The sequence below is a fragment of the Otolemur garnettii genome, unplaced genomic scaffold, assembly GCF_000181295.1.
Source record: "Otolemur garnettii isolate 467f Iridium unplaced genomic scaffold, OtoGar3 scaffold00031, whole genome shotgun sequence".
NCBI classification, from domain to species: Eukaryota; Metazoa; Chordata; class Mammalia; order Primates; family Galagidae; genus Otolemur; species Otolemur garnettii.
In genome coordinates, this window is record NW_003852426.1 from 7,154,730 (window position 1) to 7,176,884 (window position 22,155).

The 22,155-nt window shown below is 44.9% G+C and overlaps 2 protein-coding genes across 3 annotated transcripts in view; both read right to left on the reverse strand.

The window, feature by feature from the left end:
* The window catches only part of ETV7 (ETS variant 7), a 31,195-nt gene extending 15,933 nt beyond the window's left edge, over positions 1 to 15,262 (reverse strand). For both annotated transcript variants that reach the window (XM_023512899.1, XM_023512898.1), the window contains exons 1-2: positions 15,036 to 15,262; positions 13,294 to 14,527 (exon numbers count right to left, since the gene is read on the reverse strand). In XM_023512899.1, coding sequence (XP_023368667.1) covers positions 13,294 to 13,396 — 103 coding nt within the window. In that variant the 5' untranslated portion in view covers positions 13,397 to 14,527; positions 15,036 to 15,262. The remainder of the gene's footprint in view (positions 1 to 13,293; positions 14,528 to 15,035) is intronic.
* Positions 15,263 to 20,184: 4,922 nt separating this feature from the next.
* Positions 20,185 to 22,155, reverse strand: part of PXT1 (peroxisomal, testis specific 1) — a 10,643-nt gene continuing 8,672 nt past the window's right edge. Inside the window, exon 2 of the mRNA XM_023512813.1 lies at positions 20,185 to 20,381. Within this exon, the coding sequence (XP_023368581.1) occupies positions 20,242 to 20,381 (140 nt within the window). The 3' untranslated portion in view covers positions 20,185 to 20,241. The remainder of the gene's footprint in view (positions 20,382 to 22,155) is intronic.

A 22,155-nucleotide genomic window follows, 5' to 3' on the forward strand; every position in this document is an offset into this window, starting at 1 on the left:
ACCAAGAGTTTGAGGTTGCTGTGAGCTGTGATGGCATAGTACTCTACAGAGGGTGACAACTTGAGACTCTGTCTCAGAAAAAAAAATTATGAATAATTCATAGTGGAGTGGAATTTCTTAACATTGGCACTACTGACACTTTGAACCTGATCACTCATTGCTGTAGGGAGCTGTCCTGTGCATTATAGAATGTTTATCAGCATCCTTGGTCTACCCACTCCTTGCCAGCCCAGTTCCAACAACCAAAAATGTCTGTAGACATGACCAAATGCCCCAGGGTAGAGTGGAGGGGCAAAATTGTTGCCAGGTGAAAACCCTGCAGTACAGCAAATTCATCAATAAACAAGTGACGAGACATGTCACCTCAATGGTCAGGGAAAGACACAATCAGAGAAGAATGAGCTATCATTTTAATAGGAGTGAGGGGGAAAGATGCCTAGCTAGTGAAAATAGGAATTTAGAGTGTCCATGGGAGATCAGTCTGGGGATTCGTAAGTGAGACACAAAAGCTGAAAACTGTAAAATGTAGAGATCACATAATGGGAGACTCTCGAGGGGTTGATGGCAGGTCTCCGCAGCCAGCCAGGCTTCTGGGGCTAAGGAGCCAACTGCCAATTGCAGGATATCTGAATTCACATTTTTTTTGCCCAGTTCCCTAGTTCACTATATTTGATGCTGCCAGCCGAAAAATTCAAAACTATGATTCCTGAGTCAAAGATGTATGTTTTCCTGGGTCTGGCTAGAAGGTGTGGGTGGATTACACACCCACCTGGCTGTTCCTCCTCCCTGGAAATATTAAAACTGCACAAAGAGGGGAAAACCCTGAACTTTGCAGACATCATCAACCACAGATGCAGTTCTGCTTTCCAGGTCTAGAGAGATGGGCAGGGGACTTCCCAAGATGTCTCCAAGAGACCCTGAAGTCACACACAGCCTGCAATAGCACCTTGAAACGTGAAGCCTGGCATTTTCTTTCATTATCCTTGCTTACCACTGCCTCATCTGTCATCACTTTGCTACCAGTACTGTCACTCCAACAGTAAAGAAGACCCTCTCGTTTCCCATGTTTTCAAAAAATACTAAGGTCAAAAGGCTTTCTAATAGGACTTGAGTCCCCAGTCCCAAGCAATGGGTCAGTCACCACCGTCTCAATCAAACCTAGCATGGCTAAAAGACCCTCACACCTGTAGAATTGCCATTCATGGGTCAGCTACCTAGTGCTGGGCCAAAGCCCCAAGCTCAAAATCCAGACTCCAGCTCAGGTCCCTTTACTAGCCACATGTCTAGTCCATTTTCGTTGCTTATAATAAAATACCCCAAACTACATGATTAATAAGAAAAGGAATTTAGGCTTGGCACCTGTGGCTCAAGCAGCTAAGGCACCAGCCACATACACCTGAGCTGCCAGCCCAGGCCCACCAAACAACAATGATGACTACAACCAAAAAAATAGCCCAGCCCTATAGTCCCAGCTACTTGGGAGGCTCAGGCAGGAGAATCACTTGAGTCCAGGAGTTGGAGGTTGCTGTGAGCTGTGATGCCATGGCACTTTACCCAGGGCGACAGCTTGAGGCTCTGTCTCAAAAAAAAAAAGAAAAGAAAAGAAAAGGAATTTCTTTCTCATAGTTATGAAGGCTGGGAAGTCCAAGGTTGAGGGGCTGCATTTAGAGAGATTCTGCTTGCTGGTGGGGACTCTGCTGAGACCCAAGGCAGTGCAGGGCATCACGTGGCAAGGGAGCTGACCAGACTAATGAGCTAGCTCAGGTCTCTTCTCCTCTTATTATAAGGCTCCCAGTGCCCATCCCATCATAACACACCAACTCATGAACCTACTCATCTCTTTATCTATGATTAATCCATTCATGAGAGCGGCACCCTCCTGACCCAATCACCTCTTAAAATCCCACCTCTCAATACTGTGACACTGGGGATTAAGTTTCAACATGAGTTTTGGAGGGGACATTTATTTTATTATTATTATTATTTTGAGATAGAGTCTCACTTTTTTGCTCTCAGTAGAGTGCTGTGGCATCACAGCTCACAGCAACCTCAAACTCTTGGGCTTAAGAAATTCTCTTGCCTTAGCTTCCCAAGTAGCTGGGACTACAGGCACCCATCACAACACCCACCATTTTATTGTCATTTTTTGTTGTAGTTGTCATCGTTGTTTTTAGCAGGTTCAGGCCAGGTTCAAATCTGCCAGTCCCAGTATATGTGGCCGGCACCCTAACCACAGAGCTATGGGCACCCAGCCAACGCCTGGCTATTTTATTGTTGTTGTCATTGTTGTTTAGCAATGGCTAGGTTCAAACACACCAGTCCTGGTGCATGTGGCTTGTGCCCTAAGCACTGAGCTATGGGCACCAAGCCTGGGGGTGACATTTAAATCACAGCACCAAGTCACCTCAGATAAGCCACTCAACCTCTCTAAGGTTCAATATCCTCCTCTGTGAAATGGGGTAATAAAACTGCCTCTCAGCTTGGCGCCTATAGCTCAGCAGCTAGGACGCCAGCCACATACACCAGGGCTGGTGGATTTGAACCCAGCCAGGGTCTGATAAACAACAATGACAGCTACAACAAAAAAATAGTTGGGTGTTGTGGCGGGTGCTTGTAGTCCCAGCTACTTGGAAAGCTGAGGCAAGAGAATCACTTAAGCCCACAAGTTAGAGGTTGCTGTGAGCTATGACACCACAGCACTCTACTGAGGGCAACATAGTAAACTTCTGTTTCAAAAAAAATCAAAAAACCTGCCTCTCTGAGCTACCCTGCTGTTGAGGGATAGTGTGATATCTAATGGTTAGGACCCTGGGCTACATGCCTACCACTCAAAATTGCCTCTCCCATGTAAAGACCCAAGAGATGGTGAATATCTCCACCTAAAGACGTGTATTTGAATGTCCATAGAGACATTGGAAACACTGTAAACATCATCAGCTGGAGAATGGATAAACTGTATTTTCATGCAATGGACTGCTGCTCAAGAAAAACCAGAAAGTTTAAACAACTGCCACACACAACAGGTGGATAAAATTCAAAGACATTATATTGAAGAGGAAAAAGCCAGACATCAAACTATGATCAAGAACAGACAATCTAGGGATAAAAGTCAGCATAATGGTCACCTTTTGGGTGAGAATTGGCTGGGAAGAGCACAAAGGAAATTTCTGGAGTGTTGGAAATGTTCAGATCTCAATCTGGGTGGTGGCTCCAGATGTATACATAAAATTCATGGAGCTGTACACTTGATATCTTTACACTTGACTGTACATAGTCATACCTCAAAAAATAGAAAAGTAAAAACAGGCTTGGCACCTATACCTCAGCAGCTAGGGTACTGGCCACACGCACTGGGGCTGGTAGGTTCAAACCCAGTCAGGGCCTCCAAACAACAAAAAAACAACTGCAACAAAAAAAAATAGCTGGGTGTTGTGGTGGGTGCCTGTAGTCCCAGGTACTTGGGAGGCTAAGGCAAGAGAATTGCTTAAGCCTAGGAGTTTGAGGTTGCTGTGAGCTGTGACACCACAGCACTCTACCGAGGGCGACAAAATGAGACTCTACCTCAAAAAAAAAAAAAAAAAAGTAAAAACAATGACAACAACAAAAGCACAGATGACAGTGCCAGGCCAGCTGTAACTGTGACCTAAGACTTTGCCTAAGTTTCCTTATCTATAAAATGAGGATTATTACAACTGTACTGGCCCCACAGAGCTGTCACAAGGATGCTAGGAGACAATCAATTTTTTTTTTTTTTTTGAGACAGAGTCTCACTCAGTCACCTTGGGGTTAATGCTGTGGCGTCATAGCTCACAGCAACCTCAAACTCTTGGGCTCAAGCAGTCCTCTTGCCTTAGCCTCCTGAGTAGCTGGTACTACAGGCACCCGCCATAGAGACAATCAATTTAAAGAGAAGTTCCTGAGATAAATGGAGCTATGATGAGGCAATATGTGTAAAATGCTGCCACTCATTAAAAAAGGTGGAGATTTTACATCTTTCATATCAACCTGGAGAGAGTTGGAGAACATTCTCTTTAGTAAAGTACCACAAGAATGGAAAAGCACGTATTCAATGTAGTCAATACTAATATGAAGCCAGTAGACAAACTAATACGCGCCCGCACAAGAGAAAAACTCAATTTAATTCAAGTTGGGGGGAGAGGGAAAGAGGGAGGAAAAGAGAGAAAGGAGGGGGATTGGTGTGCTCCCACCTAATGGGCATAATGTAAGGGTACATGGCACGTGGGACACAACTACAACAGGAACCTTACCTACCAAATGCAAACATTGTAACCTACTTATTTGTACCCTCATAGTAATCTGAAAAAAAACCTAACAGCTACTTGTTAAAAAATAATAAAATAAAATAAAATAAAATGCCTGGCACTGGGTCTGGCACACCTAAGAGCTCAATAAATGCTGGTGAGTATTATGTAACATATCAGTTACTCTCGAGAAGTCTGCCTGATCTAGTTGCCAGCATGAGCATAACTAGGACCCCCATTAACAATCTAACCAAGTTAAACTCTGAGGCTTCATCCGCAGACCAGCCCTCTCCCTCTCTCAGCAGTAATCCACTGCATTTTCAGTTCCCTCCCATTAACCATCTTTGTCTCTCAAGACTTCAGCCGAGTATATAGAGTATCCTCTTACTATCCCTGCATAGTGGCCTGCTCACTAGGGATTTCCAGCTTGGCTAGCTCTCAGCTCCCAAGACAGATCTGGGCAGAGCCCCTAGCTGGGCAGCTAGAGGAGCTGCCTGTCCAGGACACAAAACAGGGCTGGATGTGGGGGCTCCCCCTACCCTGCACTCAGCTGTATGGCCCTCCACTGCCCCTCTCCCGGGACATGGTGCTTCTCTACAGAGTTGTGGCTTCCCTGCCTAATTTGGCCGCTCCAGGAGGTACAGACTTTGCCTCAATGACTGCTCTCTCTCCAACACCTAAAGCAATGTTTGACACAGAGCAGATGCTCAATAAATATAAATGCCTAAAAAAGTGAGCTGAGCAAGTCAGCCTGAGGCCCCCTGGCCAGCCCCTCTTCAGCACCCCCTCCACCCCTGCCAGACCTCTCTTCCCACAGCATCCCTTTCATTCTCTTGCTCAAGAAGTTAAATTGCCCCCAACTATCAAGCCCATCAAGTCAAAACTTCTCTGTCCTAGTTTTAAGACCCCCTCAAGCTGCTCCTCCCCACCTGATCAAAGCTATCTCCCCCCACTCCTCACCACACCCATGCAATTTATTTATTTGTTTATTTTTGTTTCTAGAGACAGAGTCTCATTTTTGTCGCCCTCTGGTAGAGGGCTGTGGTGTCATAGCTCACAGCAACCTCAAACTCCTGGGCTCAAGCGATTCTCTTGCCTCAGCCTCCCAAGTAGCTGGGACTATAGGCACCCGCTACAACGCCTGACTATTTTTTTCTGTTGCAGTTGTCATTGTTGTTTAGCAGGTCCGGGCCAGGTTCAAACCCGCCTGCCTCAGTGTATGTGGCTGGCGCCCAAACAACTGAGCTACGGGCATTGAGCCACACACCCATGCAGTTTACCAGGACTAGTAACCTCCAGGAGCAACAGAGCTGGACCTGCCTTTAGCAACCAAATCAGAACAAACAGCCGGCTTCTATCTACCTTGTAGGGTTCTTGTAGAAAGAACACAAGAGACAATTAAAGTACTTGGCCAGTACCCTGAACATGGGAGCTATTATCACCTGATGTGCTGGAAGTTTTTGGTCAAAGTAAAACTGTGGAGCCTGAGGGATGTGGGTTCAAAGCTCAGCTCCACCATTCAACTGATGGGTAACTTTGGACAAGATAATTCACCTCACTCTAAGGCCTAGTTTTCATACCTGTAATGTAGAGGTAATAAAAGAAGCTAATTCTGAGTATATTTAATCAGACAGTAATAAATACAATAGCACAATATGTCTAGAGTACAAGCTCAGCCAATGGCCTTTATTACAATCCCAGAATCCTTACTGGTGGACCCTGGCCTGAAAACAGAGGGACTAGCTTGTTACTCTGCCATGATGACTGTGGCTTATCACTTAGGTTCTCCATTTATTGTGTCTTCAGAGACCCCTCAAATCTGTCACCCATTGCCTGGCTCCATTGTCTCAGCTGATAATCCTTTCTTGGGAAGCACACTAAGCTTTTTGGTCATCACCGGACTGTGGGGGCAGGGCCAACACATACAGTTGTGTCGTGTCCTACACAAAGGCACCGTCTGAGGGAGGAATGAGAGAGTGGGGGTCAAATCCAGCTGGGAAGCATTACTTGGGCTCTTTCCAAATGAAGAATCTTTTCAATTGGTACAAAAATGCATATGGTCCAGATCCTGCATTTAGGGAGGGGGAGGTTCCTTACCCTCAAATTAATAATTTTTGCAATTTCCCATCTGTTTGCTCTTTGCCATATTCCTTTTCGTATCAGGTGGTAACTGACACTGAGTATTGATCACTGTCAATACTCACAGCTTCCAGAACATTCACTTCTAATCTCCACTCCACCTCACACCTGTCTTGTATACCTGCATCCATCAAATTCCCTACTTCTAATATGCCATAATCTAGGGCAGCATTTCTCAAACCATTTTGACCTCAACCCAAGGTAAACAAGTACATTTTATATCATGACCCACCCACCCACATATGAATAAATAGCCTAAACAAAGTATTCCTGAAGTCACAAGTACTTTTACTATTTACAATGCACTCTGGTACATTCTATTTCATTTTTAAAAAGTACTTATCCTACCCAAGCATGGTGGCTCATGCCTGTAATGAGGATCGTTTGAGCTCAAAAGTTCAAGACCAGCCTGAGCAAGAGCAAGAACACGACCCTGTCACTACAAAATACAGAAAAATTAGCTGGGCATTGTGATGAGTACCTGAAGTCCCTCCTGCTGAGGCAGGAGGATCACTTGAGCCCAGGAGTTTGAGGTTGCTGTGAGCTGTGTTGATGTGATGATGATGCTACTGCTGTCTACCCAGGTTGCCAAAGTGAGACTCTATCTCCAAATAAATAAATAAATAAATAAAAATACTTATTTTCATCCATTAAGTTGGTTTCACTTGCTTAGTGATTCTTTTTTTTTTTTCTTGAGACAGAGTCTCACTATGTCACCCTTGATAGAGTGCTGTGGCATCATAGCTCACAACAACCTCCAACTCTTGGGCTTAAGTGATTCTCTTGCCTCAGCCTCCCAGGTAGCTGGGACTACAGGTGCCTGCACTACAACACCCGGCTATGTTTTCTTGCAGTTGTCATTGTTGTTTAGCTGGCAAGGGCCGGGTTCAAACCTGGCTCCCTTGGTGTGTGTGGCCAGCGCTCTAACCACTGTTCTACGGTGCCAAGCCGTGCTTAGTGATTCTTGACCAACATTTTGAAAATAAAGTGTGGCCCTCAAGCCAGCACCATCAGCATCACCCAGATTTCACTAGAAATGCATAATCTCAGGCCTCACCCCAGGACTACTGAATCAGAATCTGTATTTTAATAAGGTTTCAGGAGATTCATGTACACAAAAAGTCTGAGAATCCTTGATCTGGGATTCCAGAAAACCACAATTATTAGAGTTGATCTATTCAATTAAGTGCCTGGGAACTCTCTTACAAGGAAAGGCTGTGAACTTGACATGGGCATCTAAAATCTGTTTGAGCTCCCCAGAGGCCCTTTACCCTTGCTTTACACTTCAGGGAGTTGCAGAGAGGTGTCACCCCTCTCCCTGTGACTCTGAATACAGGAGGTAGTGCTATATGTCTCTTTCCATGGCTTATTCACAAGTAGGAGCTTTGAAAGTCAAATTCAAAATACAAAGGTATCTCAATTCCTCCCCATCTGAAGGGGAAAGTTTACAACCTTTCCTTGGGGACATAAGCTCCAGGGAAATGAAGAGACTCAAGACCAAGAACTAAGAGTCCTGGATTTGAGGCCCAGTCTGGCCATTTGCATCACAAATGACTCTCTTGGTCTCATTGAGTCTCAGCTTCTCTGTCATTAATGAGGTGTTGGTAGGGATCATCTCTAAACTGCCTCCTCTCAAAATTCCCCCAAGGTGTCCCTTGAGGGTGCATTACCTCCTCCCAGACTCACTCCCTGTGACTTTAGCAGGTACTGCCCACAGTCCTAGGGCCTGCTCTGCCAGCTGTTCCTGTCTTGCAGCTGTGTCCTGTCATAGTTCCTGACTCACCCCAGCCTTAGGTAGACCTTCTTGGTCACAGACCAGGGATGAGGAGTGAGAATCCTCTTTCTGTCCCCACTTCCTTCCAGAGAAGCACCACCAACAACAACACTCTGCCAAAGCCCCTCAAATCCCCCTCCTTGGCTGGGCTTGGTGGCTCACACCTGTAATCCCGGCACTTGAGACGCCTAGGTGGGAGGATTGCCAGAGCTTACAGGTTTGAGACCAGCCTGAGCCAGAGCATGACCTCATCTCTAAAAATAGCCAGGCACTTCAGTGGCCTATAGTCCCAGATACTTGGGAGGCTGAGGCAAAAGGAAGACTTGAGCCCAAGAGTTTCAGGTTGTTGTGAGCTAAGATTCCACAGCATTCTACCAAGGGTGACAAAGTGAGACTCTATCTCCAAAAAAAAAAAAAATCCCACTCCTCTAGCCCTGCTTACCTCTCATCCCTTGCCACAACCCACTTGTCCTCAAGTGGCCTTTCTCCTGCTCTACAGCACAGCTTTGTTGGCCAGGCAGATAAATGCAGATGAGTGAGCTTGGGAGGCCACACAGTGCTGACTCACAAAGCTAGGCAAGATTTGTTTTGTTTGTTAAGTTCCCCATGAGGCGAATCAGCCCCGATTATTAGGATGGCCGCTGGAGGAGAAGGAGGTAACAGGGTAGGTGACTGGGAATAAATGTCAGAGAGGTGCTCAGATCTGAAGGTCCAGTTTCCAGAACTGTAGGAATAGGAGGTTGATACCACCCCAGACATCTGAAAAGTCAAGCCCTCATTTGACATCAGCAGTTTGCTTATTTGGGATGTTCTTGACAGGAAAATGAGTCATTTAGCATACTTTATCTTTTAAAAACTGTTAGATATTTACTAAGGGCCAGAACTGTGTTGTCAGAATACTTTCAGAAGTTCCAATAGATATGAGTCATGGAATCTAAGGGGAAAGATATAGAAGACAGTCGGGGCCCCACCATCAGCCACCGGCTCTCCCCACTGCACTCTATGCCAGCACCTGACTCTGCCTTGGGGCTTTTTCCTGGCTACAGGAGCCCCCCTCACCCAGTATAGAGGGTAACTTGGAAATGCTAGAGAGTCAGCAACCCTAGAAGCAGCACTCCCCCCATCAAGGATGGGGAGTAAGTGGATAAAGCCCCAGCTTCCTTACCCTTTGGTCGAGCTAATTTAGGGTATACTCTACACTGTCCCCAGTGATCCCCATAAGGCTTGAGCTTCAGTTGCCTACAGTGACTGGTCTGAAATAACATTGTTTAGATTTTCTTTTCTTCTCTGTCTTTCTTCCCCACGCCTCACCAGTATTTCAGGGTCTGCTTCTGGGGAAATCTAACCAAGACAATAGGACTAGTACTTCAGTTCTAATCTAGGGGTAAAAGAGGCCACAGTAACCTGTACAACCAGGGAACAGGCTGCCCTAAGAAGCAGGAATTCCTGGTGGCGCCTATGGCTCAAAGGTGTAAGGTGCCGGCCCCATATGCTGGAGGTGGTGGGTTCAAACCCAGCCTGGGCCAAAAAATGCAAAAAAAAAAAAAAAAAAGAAGGAGGAATTCCTGTCACTAGAAGTAAGCAAGACCTGGTGACCATCTCAGAGGAGTTCTGCATAGGTTGGCACTCACGTCCTGGATCAAGACCTCTAGTCTTTCATTTACTCATTCGACAAATATTTAGTGAACTCCTGTGCTTGAAGAGTTCGATCTTACTTGGAAATATGATTTTCCAGTGCTCCAAGGAGACTTATAGATCTTGTATTTGAACTTCATTATTAGGAAGTGTTTCTTAGAAGTCATGTTAAATTTGCTACCCTTACATCTTTAGTTAATAGATAGGTATGTATCTTAAAATCAGATTAAGTTGTTCTTTTCTATTGTCTCCTAACCAAGATTCAGAGAAAAAGAGAACTCCAGAAGTCTCTCCTCAAAGTATCTGAAAGGGTAATCATGCCCTTAAACTTCTATGGTCTTACCAGTTCTTACCCACTCCTTGTCCCAGATCTGATTCCACCATCACCTTCTAGACTTACCTTCAACCTCACACCATCCCCCCCACATCCCGAATGAAAATACAGCTGGGTCCCCATGACAAACTCATGGACAAAAAAAAATGCACTCTTGGGGTGGCACCTGTGGCTCAAAGGAGTAGGGCACCACCCCCATATGCCAGAGGTGGTGGGTTCAAACCCAGACCCAGCCAAAAACTGCAAAAAAAAAAAATGCACTTTTTTTTTTTTTTTGAGTCCACAGAGTCTTACTTTGCAGCCCTCAGTAGAGTGCAGTTGTGTCACTCTTGGGCTTAGGTGATTCTCTTGCCTGAGCCTCCAAAGTAGCTGGGACTACAGGTACCCACCATAATGCCCAGTTATTATTTTATTTATTTACTTATTTTGTAGAGACAGAGTCTCACTTTATAGCCCTCAGTAGAGTGCCGTGGCATCTTACAGCAACCTCCAACTCATGGGAATAGGTGATTCTCTTGCCTGAGCCTCCCGAGTAGCTGGGACTACAGGCACACAGCGCCCAGCTATTTTTCTGTTACAGTTTGGCCAGGGCCAGGCCAAACCCACCACCCTCGGCACATGGGGGCAGCGCCCTACCCACTGAACCACAGACACTGCTCTGCCCATTTATTTTTTAGAGGTGGGGTCTTGCTCTTGCTCAGGGTGGTCTCGAACTTGTGAGCTCAGGCAATCCATCCACTGGCTTCCCAAGTGCTGGTATTACGGGCATGAGCCACCATGCTAGGCCTAGAAAATGCACTCTTCAAAAAATTAAAAGGCTGGGTGGCGCCTGTGGCTCAAAAGAATAGGGTGCCAGCCCCATATGCTGGAGGTGGTGGGTTCAAACCCAGCCCCAGCCAAAGAAAAAATAAAACTGCAAAAAAAATTCAAAAAAAATTAAAAGGCTTGCAGATTTGTATTTATCAAGGTGATGACTAAACTTTCTAAATCCTCACTTCTCCTCCTATACCCTCTCACCTAGTAACCTTGAGCTAGCCACCCAGTGGAAGGGAGGAAACTGAATGTTACATAATCTAGGGCAAAACAGCCTCCTGGGCCTTGATTTCCTTATTTGGAAAAAAAGGGAGTTATATGCCACAACAACAGGAGTCTCTACCAGCACAGACATACTAGGATTTGGTGACTGAAGCAACAGACAGTCCTTGTAGAATTCCCCAGACCATCCCCCAAGTAGACTTGGGGCTTCTGTCCACCACTGTCCTGTGGCACCAGGCCCTCCTCCACACTCATCTCCCTCCAGATCCTGCTCCTGGGCAAGTGAGTACCAACTTCCCTCTAAATGTAGAAAGACAGTCTCTGTTCCCCATTAAAAGGTTGCCAGGGCTCGGTGCCTGCAGCTCAAGTGGCTAAGGTGCCAGCCATGTACACCTAAGGTGGCAGGTTCGAATCCAGCCCAGGCCCACCAAACAACAATGACAGCTGCAACCAAAAAATAGCTGGGCATTGTGGTGGGCGCCTGTGGTCCCAGCTACTTGGGAGGCTGAAGCAGGAGAGTTAAGCCCAGGAGTTAGAGGTTGCTGTGAGCTGTGATGCCACAGCACTCTACCCAGGGGGACAGCTTGAGGCTCTGTCTCAAAAAAAAAAAAAGGTTGCCAGGCTGTGGATGGCAGAGGTATGTAAGTGCCAGCAGGCTCTTCCCAAGGCCACATTTTTCTCAACTCTTAGTTTAGTCCTATCGGTGGCTCAATTAAGCAGGGTGTGGCTAGGAAATCAGAAAGGTGTGAAGTGAGTAAAACAGGGTTCCAGCCACTGAGCCAGCTGGTCAGGAAGTGTCCAGGAGAATTCATAACCCAGCTCGATGTGCCCACCCACAGTAGCCCCAAAACTCCCACCTAGATCAAAGATCCCAGTCAACCAGCTGACTATCTGATTGATGATTTCCATGGCTTGGGAAGTACTTTTTTTTTTTTTTTGCAGTTTTTGGCCAGGGCTGGGTTTGAACCCGCCACCTCTGGCATATGGGGCCAGCACCCTACCCTTTTGAGTCACAGGTGCCGCCCAGGGAAGATGTTTTTAAATCTCTTAGATTACCAAGGTCTGGCTTTAGCATCCATCAAAAACCTGTGTGATCTTGAGCTTAGCTTTTCTGCCTCTCAACTTTGCCACTTGGAACATAGGCCTAAATACACTAATTTACAGCCCGTTCTGTGGTTATAAGTTTCCTCACTCAGAGCCTTATTTAGGAAAAGAAAATGAAGATATGGCAAATATGTTTCCCATGCTTTTCTCTGGGGAGATATGACTATTCTATATATTTTTCTTATACTTCTTTGTCATTTCCCAATTTCAAACAATAAGTACATGCTAATTTTATAACCATAAAAATTAATGATTTAAAAGAGGGTTCTACATACATACAACTACACACATAAACATACCCAGTTTAGCCTCACCTGGTTTCCTGCCTGGCAATGTCCCCAGTTCTTACCAGTTTTAGGTTGGAAGGGATCTCAATGGCTCATTTGATCCCAACCCTCATCTTACCAGTGAGGAAACTGTCCGCCCCTCACACGTGGCCATGTCAGCTATATACCTTCTCTGACTTCCTTACCAAGGAAAAGTTAAAGAAAACCTAGCAAAGAAATAGCGAACAGAGGGAAGGTAATTCTTTAGACAAAAAGAGTCTGTATATCACATTTATGTCCCTTAAAATATTAGCTGTTCTATTTGCACCAACACAGATGAATCTGGAAGACATTATGCTGAATTAAATAAGCCAGGCACAGAAGGACAAATACCACATGTTCTCACTTATGTGTAGAATCAAATACAATATACAGAGGCAGAGAGTAGAACAGTGGTTATCAGATGCAGGGAGTGGGGAGACTGGGGATTTGTTGGTTAAAGGATACAGAGTTGCAGCTAGAGAAGAATAGTAAACGAAATGTATTTCAGGTGGTGGATATGTTAATTAGCTTGATTCAGTCATTCTACATCATAAATATATACATGATATATATATATACATATATATGAGGTATATATATCATAACATCACTTTGTACCCCATAAATATAGACAATCATAATGTATAATTTTCACTTAAAAGTTAATTTTAAAAATCAGCTTTCCTCCTCCCATCTACTTACGGAGTCGTCCTGGCAGCTTGCAGATGCCCCCCTCACCCAGCAGGTTCAGCTGAGCTTCATGTCTGGCTTGGACCTGGGTGCCTTGGAGTGGCATGGCTGCCATGGGGCTAACAGGAGAACTGGTCAATGCTCCCTCCTAGAGAGAGAAAAAAACAGGGCAGTCAAAGAAGAGCATCTTGGTGGAAGCTCAGTCATCTTTAAATTATTAAGAATGTTTTTGGAAGAGAAAGAGTATTCATTTCTGCCAAAAGACTGCATCAACCTTAAAGATAACCTTAACCACGTATATCTTCAACTCGGTACCATCAATATCTTGTACAGAATGGATACTTGATAAATTTCATCCTTTTGAGTCAAGCTTTCTATGCATGTGCCTAACTCTACCAGAGCAATCCCCTGCAGGGACTTGACTTGAAAGACTGAAATCCGAGGGCCCAGCAATACTCACTCATTGGAACCTTGGAGCGAGAACCCAGGTTAAAATGCCCTAAATCAGAAGTAGACAAACAAGCAAATATTATTTTCAAAAGAGAAAAAGAAAGGATAAATTTCTGAACCCCAAGGTCTCAGCAAGGGAAGTTTGTACCTTTAAAATTTTACAAAAAGCATAGACCCCAGGGGTGATTTGGTTCATCCTTCAGGACAAGAGAATTTTAAAAGTGACAAGATTTTATGGAAACAGGGTCTCATGCCCAGCCACAGGCTGCCATACCATGGAAGGGAAAAGTGAAACCAGTTCCAACAAGAGTTATTTTTCATTCTAGTGTCTTCAAGAGCTTTATATTCAGTTTGAGGACAGCAATCTTCAGAGAAAGATCTTTGGAGCTGGAGCCGGCAAAGCAAACCCCAGAAGGCTTGGCTGCCACAAAAGGTGATTCAACACCTTTGGGGGTAATTCCCATTTCAGTTCGGGCTGGCCCTTCCTTCCTGACCCAATTGGTGCTGTTCCCCAGGTTACCAAACCTCAGAGGTTGCCACCTGGGAGGGAGAAAGGAGAGTTCCTTGCTGGAGAAGGGGCTCAAGGCCAGAGACTTGCCTAGGACTTGCAGGAGGCTCCTCGTCTACTTCTCTGTTCTCTTCCAAGAAAGAGGAACGGGGAATTCCAGGGCTGTAACTGCCTGGAAAATGCCAGCCAGGGACCTTTGGGTGTCAGCAAAAAGGTCAGCCAGGGTCTGATACATGGGTATGAGTCTTGGACAGAGATGAGTGTAGAAAGGGCGTGGTTTCAACTTCCCTGATGTAAACACAAAAAAGAGAAAAATAAATAAAAAGAAAGGGCATGGAGGTGGGACTGGCCCCAGCTCCAAGGAAAGTTCCAAAGCTCCTAGGGAAAACCACAAGTGGGGAGGGTCTGCCAAGAGAGGTGGGGGCCCCTGCATAAGCGCATTTGCCAGCTTTAGGGACCCGACTTGTGCACTAACTTCCAGGGACCTCACATCTGGTTGGGGTGATGATGAGGTAAGGAGACCACAGAAAGTATCTGCAAGCACTGTGTCTGATGCCCTCCAAGTTCCAAGTCGTATGAAACACATGGGTAGGGAGCAGGGGTCACCTGTGTCTGGAAGTAGTGGGGTAAGTTGGTGAGGAATGGATGGTGAGGTTTAGGAATGTGATGGAAAGTGAGGTTCCAACCAGAAAAAAAAAAAGCCTGATAAATCACATTTGGAAATTGAGGTGCTGGAGAGAGTATAGGAGGCAGATGGGATCCCGAGCGAGTGCGTGTTCAGCCACTGGGGTCTTACCTGGAGGTGAGGGAACCACCCGGCTTTCTGTTGTGTGCTCCCCCGGCTGTAGCTGCTGGGGCCCTAGGCCTGTGCCCCCGTGAGACCTCCTCCCACAAACCCCTAACCTGACCCTGAGAACTGGTAGGTTGAGAGGAAGGAAATCTCTTTCCAGAAGCGCCCAGGCGTGTGTGCTCCGGTCTCTGGTGAGCAGGTGGTGCGATGCTCTAGGTAATCGCTATCCTTCCCGGAAACGAAAGTGAAAGAGCGGGATGCGGCTTCCACTCCCGCCCCTGCGGTCTACTCCGACCTTTGGAGAGCGCAGCCGCCAGGCGATGCTTGCTCGCCAGCCCGGGAGGTGTGGGAGCTGCAGGCATCTTCCGGTGGACCGCCCCTCCGGCAGCCTGGTTTTGGCTCCAGGGGAACAGAAGTGGGAGTCTGAGGGATCTGAGAAACTAAGGAGCTGGGGAATAGACAGGCCAACTTCAGGTCGCCCCTTTGCGTCTCCACAGATGGATGGGAGGGTTCCCTCCATGGGGTCTCCCCTGGACCAGGTGCCTCTCCCCTTAGGAGTGGGGTCCCCACAGTCCCCATCTGTAACGCTACGATCAGGGAGACTATGGTGCTCCTCCTACATCAGTGGTCCCTATTGATGCCTCTGCCAGGCATCTGGCTGCTCCAGGAGTGGTGCCCTCTCATCCATCACCACGTTCGTTCACCTGCCTCAGCTCCCCCTGCTTGAGAGGAAGCTGAGCGAGGTTGTAAACACAAAAGCAAACCAACACATGCCAAAAGCAAGGAAGGAAAAACCTTAACAACGTTCTGCTGAAAATCTGAGGGTGTAGGCACAGTTATAAGGAAGGTTTAGTACTAGCATATCATATGTTAGCAATAAGAAACCAGTAAGAACAAAGCCAGTGACTTAATAGAAAAATGAGCAAAAGATATGAATAAACAATCCACTAAAACAAAGTGCCCAATGGCCCCCGAACATAGAAAAAGATGCTCAGACTAAGTATTTTAAATGTACAAATTAAAGTTTTTCTGAGATATCTTTTTTTACTCACAGATTTCCAAGAAATTAAAAGTTTAATACATAATCTGCTGGAGAGGCTGAGGGGAACATGCATTCCACTGGGAATGCAAAGTGGTGCCATCTCACCAAGGATCTCACCAAGTTATAAATGCATTTACCCTTGACCCAGCAATCCTATTACCAAGAATTTATTCAACAAATATCCAAAATATATATAGTTACTTATTTCATCATGGTTTATAATAGCAAATGATAGAAATAACTCAGCTGTTCATAAGATGGAGCTAATGAAATAAATTATGGTATCAATACATCCATTTTAACAGAATACTGTGCAGAATGTGATGACACTATGCACCACAGCAAGCTCTCTAAGAGGCAGTATAGCAGGCATCCTCAAACTATGGCCCACGGGCCACATGCAACCCGCCTAGGACATTTATCAAGCTGGCTGGGTCTTTTTGCCACCGCCACCCATCCCACTTTGCAGCCAACTAGTCCTGGCCCACAGTCCTGCCCTCCAACAGTCTGAGGGACAGTGAACTGGTGCCCTGTTTAAAAAGTTTGAGGACCCCTGCAGTACAGCATAGCAGTTAAAAATCTGGACTCAGAGGGTGGCACCTGTGGCTCAAAGGAGTAGGGCACCAGCCCCATATACCAGAGGTGGCAGCTTCAAACCCATCCCTAGCCAAAAAAAAAAAAAAGAGAGAGAGAGAGAGAGAATGTGGACTCAGGACAGCCCACCCAGCTTAGAATCTCAGCTATGTCATTTCTGCCCATAGGCCTTTAAGCATGTTAGTACACTTAATCTACTGCCTCTCTAAATTAACTACTGCCTCAGTTTTCTTAATGGTAAAATAAAGCTAATAATAATACCTATCTCATAAGGTGGTTATGAGTTAACATTTATAAAACACCTAGAATAAGTGCTTGATCATCATGCTAAACAAAAATATCAAGGTACAAAATAATGTGTATTACATGATTCATTCATTGTTATGTGTTTAACTAGTATTTAACAAAGAAACTCTAAAATATATAATATGCAATTTTAATTCAGGATAGAAAAGACAAGGTTTTCACTATAAGTATATTATATATATATGTATACATATATGACATAGTCTTACTTTGTCGCCCTGGGTACAGTGCTGTGGTGTCACAGCTCATAGCAACCTCAAACTCAGGCTTAAGGGATTCTCTTGTCTCAGCCTCCCAAGTAGCTGGGACTACAGGCGCCCACCACAATGCCCGGTTATTATTTATTTATTTATTTTTTGAGACAGGGTCTTGCTCTTTTTTTTTTTTTTTTTTTTTTTTTTTTTTTGAGACAGAGCCTCAAGCTGTCCCCCTGGGCAGAGTGCCGTGGCATTACAGCTCACAGCAACCTCCAACTCCTGGGCTCAAGCGAGTCTCCTGCCTCTGCCTCCCAAGTAGCTGGGACCACAGGCGCCCGCCACAACGCCCGGCTATTTTTTTTGGTTGCAGCCGTCATTGTTGTTTGGCGGGTCGGGGCTGGGGATTTGAACCCGCCACCTTAGGTGTACGTGGCTGGCGCCTTAGCCGGTTGAGCTATAGGCGCCGAGCCCAGGGTCTTGCTCTTGCTCAGGCTGGTCACAAACTCCTGAGGTCAGGGAATCTACCAGCTTGGACCTCCCAAGTGCTAGGATTATAGGCATGAGCCACCACAGCCAGCCTTTTCATATATTTTCTTTTATTTATTTATTTTTATTGAGACAGAGTCTCACTTTGTAGCCTTTGGTAGAGTGCTGTGGCATCATACCTCACAGCAATCTCCAACTCTTGGGCTCAAGTGTTTCTCTTGCCTCAGCCTCCCAAGTAGCTGGGAATATAGGCACCTGCCCCAACACCCAGCTTTTTTTTTTGTAGAGTCAGGGAGTCTCTACTTCGGCTCATGCTGGTCTCAAACTCCTGAGCTCAGGGCAATCCACTTGCCTTGGCCTCCCAGAGTGCTAGGATTACAGGCATGAGCCACCACACCCAGCCAGGCCTTTTTTTCTTTTTTGTAAAGACAGTCTCACTTTATCATCCTCAGTAGAGTGCCATAGTGTCACACAGCTCACAGCAACCTCCAACTCCTGGGCTTAAGCAATTCTCTTGCCTCAGCCTCCCAAATAGCTGGGACTACAGGCACCCACCACGCCTGGCTATTTTTTGTATTTTTTGTTTGCAGTTCGGTATATGTAGCCAGAGCCCTACTCACTGAACCATAGGCACTTCCCTCAGCCAGGCCTTTTTATATATATATATTTTTTGTTGTTGTTGGTTTTTTTGACAGTCTCACTGTTGCCTTGGATAGAGTGTAGTACTATCATCATAGCTCACTGCGACCTCAAACTCCTGGGCTCAAGTGATCCGCCTGCCTTAGCCTACTAAGTAACTACCTTGCCCACTTAATTTTCTATTTTTTGTAGACAGTCTTGCTCAGGCTGGTCTCAAACTTCTGATCTCAAGTGACCCTCCTGCCTTGGCCTCCCAGAGAGGATTTCAGGTGTGAGTGACTTACCCCTTGCCTGTTTTGATCTTCGAACAAAAAAAAATACCTATTCAAGGCCAGGCACAAGAGCCTCATGCCTGTCATCCTAGCAGTCTGGGAGGCCAAGGCAGATGGATTACCTGAGTGCAAGAGTTTGAAACCAGCCTAAGCAGGAGCAAGACCCCCATCTCTACTAAAAATAGAAAAATTAGTGGGGCTTGATGGCTGCCTGTAGTCCCAGCTACTTGGGAGGCTGAGGCAAGAGAATGGCTAGAGCACAAAAGTTTGAGTTGCTTGACACCACAGCAATCTAGCCTGGACAACAGAGACTCTGTCTCAAAAATAAGTATCTATTCAAAAGAATAAAAAATAAATAAAAAGGAAGAATCTTGTTCTCTTCTATGCCAGCCAACCATAATCTCAGTGATGATGGGGGCATTGCTCAACAAGGACTTAAAAATCGGGGACATTTTCCATCGGAAATCAATGCTACGTACAACCAAAGTTCATGAACCAATATGAACAGGAATAAGTGGAATCCTTTTCTCACAAAAGAAATATGCACAGGTGTTTCATGCTTAATAACAATATTTATTTCATTAAAAAATTTTTTTAAATAACATTTTTCTTATGAAGTCAAGAAAGAACTATTAATTTGTAACAACAAACTTTCTTAACATTTGGAATTCTTTCAAAAGGAGGGAGAGAATTTGAGGTAGACTAAAAGGAAAAGAATAAAAGTGAAAGAACTGCGTAAGAGAGGACAGAAAAGAATTCAACCAGCAAAGGGCCCACCAACCAATAATAGCGAAACCATTTAGCAATAGGAAAATAGTTAAAAGTTTTTGCTTCGTGACGAATTCATAACTCATTTCGGTCTTGTGCTTCTCTAGAAGGCAGGACTGTTGGCCAAAGACTAAGCAGCACTGATATTAAGCAGACAAGCCTAAAGGAAGATGGCACAACAATGAAAGATAACTTCCTGCAGGGTCAAATAATAATAAAAAGAAAATCCAATTGGTTGAGGAAATTGAAAGAGGAGTTAAGAGAATAAAAAATTTTAAAAAAGAAAAAAAAGTAAGAAAAGAATCAGACCCTGAGAAATGTTTAGAAATACCCAGTATTGGTGGTGGTAATGGTAGTGGACATGGAACTGGGAATACAAATAATGGTAGTTGGCATGGAACTGGGAATACAGATGGGCCATATGTTAGATTTGAGTTTGAGAGATAGTTTTCCTTCCATTTTCCATGTAGAGTAGGAGTTGGAATTGGGGGTGTTAGAGGTAAAGAAGTGTGGCTGAGGAGAAGCTGGCATGGCAGATCTGGACATGGGTAACAAGAGTGGGGCCAGCAGGTCATTGGAAAGCATGGTACCCAGGGAGAGGCCCAGGAGAAAATGCCCGTTTCTATGACCTCTCCTTTGAGGATGAGGTTCTATTTCATTCATGGAAAGAAATGCTCAAGGCTTCCTGGGTTCCAAATTACTTCTTGGGCTTTACAATGAGGCACCACAGACATAGCTTGTTGCTCTGAACAAATAGTGAGTCTGCAGTTCTCCAACAAACAGGCAAAAACCAACAGTGATATACAAAAATAGAGGAAGATGGAGAAGGGTATCTTCCCATCTGTCTCAGTGGGATTCATGCTTCTTAGAGGGTAGAAAGAAAACAGAACTTGACATTTATATTCCTTTTACAGCAAATGGTTATTCAAAAAAAAGCGCAGCAACATCTGAAGTCTTCTGAAGAAAAAGATGATAAGACGAGCCAGCGCATGTCTGCCATCCTGCTGAAAATCCTGTTTAAAAAGAAAGAGGTTAAAAAAAAGTGATAGAATCCAAAGTTAGAAATTGAACACAAAATAGTAACTCAATCAACTCTGCAAATAAGCTTCATGGCTTGCTTTGTGAACTGTATGAGCTGAAGGAGAATCCCTAGGTTTGTTCCACATACCCATATCCTCCCCATCACCTTGGAAGCTTTCTGCTGGACATACTTTCCCGCCTTGATCATCAAGTGAGGCACTATTTTCAGGGCTGATAACCTGTCTCTCTGGCTTCCCTGAACACTTTCCTAGTCCTAAGAAGCATGACATTTGCTTTGGGGATAGAAGAATGGATAGGACTTAGATGGGCCAAGAGGTGAAGTAAATGTTAACAAAACTGGAGCTTACAAATTGCTCACCAGGTTTATGAAGCATTAAGTTAATGCCACTATTTATGTGAACTTCAGGAAAAGGAGGCAGACACAAATGGTCTCCTTGCCCCTACCCCCGCCCCCTGCAGTCTGTTCTCTACACAGCTGCCTCAGAGGACTGCTGAAATGTGTTCTTCTCAATGCTCTCCAGTGGCTTCACCTTACTCAAAAGAAAAGTCTTTATGCTGTCCTCAAGGCTCAGGTCATCTGTCTACCACTATATTACCCTCTGACAGTATCTTTTACTTTCTCCCTCATTTACCTTCAGGCACACTAGCCTCCTTGCTATTCTTCAAATATCTAGACACACACCTGCCTCAAGGATCTCCTGTCTCCAATCCTCCACTCCTGCCTGCCAAAGCTGGCTCTCCAATCTCTTTCAAGGTTTTGCTCAGGAAGTCATCTTCTCAGGGAGGTCTGCCCTAGACATCCCTACTGCAAATTGCAACCCCCTCCCCAACACTCTTCATCCCCTCTCCTTGTTTTATTTTTCTCCAAAACATTTGTCCCTATCTGATAAACTACATACCTCACTTGTTTATTTTTTGCTTGTCTCCCATATACACTAACTATGTGAGATCAGGAATCTTGTCTCTTTAGATCACTGTCTTATCTCCCATACTTAAACAGAGCCTGGAATACAGCAGGTGCTCAATAAATGTTAGTTGAATAAATGAATGAATAGATGTATGATAAACCATTAGCAGCTGGCTAAGGAATTTAGACTTTGTCCTGTTAGTAACTAGAAATCATTAAAGGATTTTTCCCTTTTTATAACTGATATCATTTAGAAAAACTGAATGAATTTCCTTCCAGCATGTCAGACAAGAAAAAGTCAGATGCACATATATTTCAATTCCACTCTGAAGTTGAATAAGCCTAAGATAATGTATGTATAATCTCTCTGAAATTCAATTGCTTTTCTTGAAATGCTTATGATAGTGATTTACAGGACTATTGGGAGAATTAAATAAAACATGTAAAAGTGTCTCAAAGAGTACCTGGAAGAAATAATTTAATATACTTTACTTCACCTCTCCACTGTCTAACAAAGTAAGAAATTCTCTATGTATTTCTGTATCAGTCAGAGTACCAGAGGAGACAGATGCACACCCAAATTAGGCTAACTGGAAGTGGATTAAATAGACTAGGAAATATCTAACAAAGGGAAGATATTGGGAAACCATAAGGAATAGCACAGCACTCCTGTTTGGTAACAACAGTATGTCACCACTCCTAGGCCTATAGGGTCATAGAGTAAACAATTTCCAGAACCTAGAAGGAGAGAATCTTTTTTTTTTTTGAGACAGAGCCTCAAGCTATTCCCCCTGGGTAGAGTGCCATGGCATCACAGCTCACAGCAACCTCCAACTCCTGGGCTCAAGCGAGTCTCCTGCCTCAGCCTCCCAAG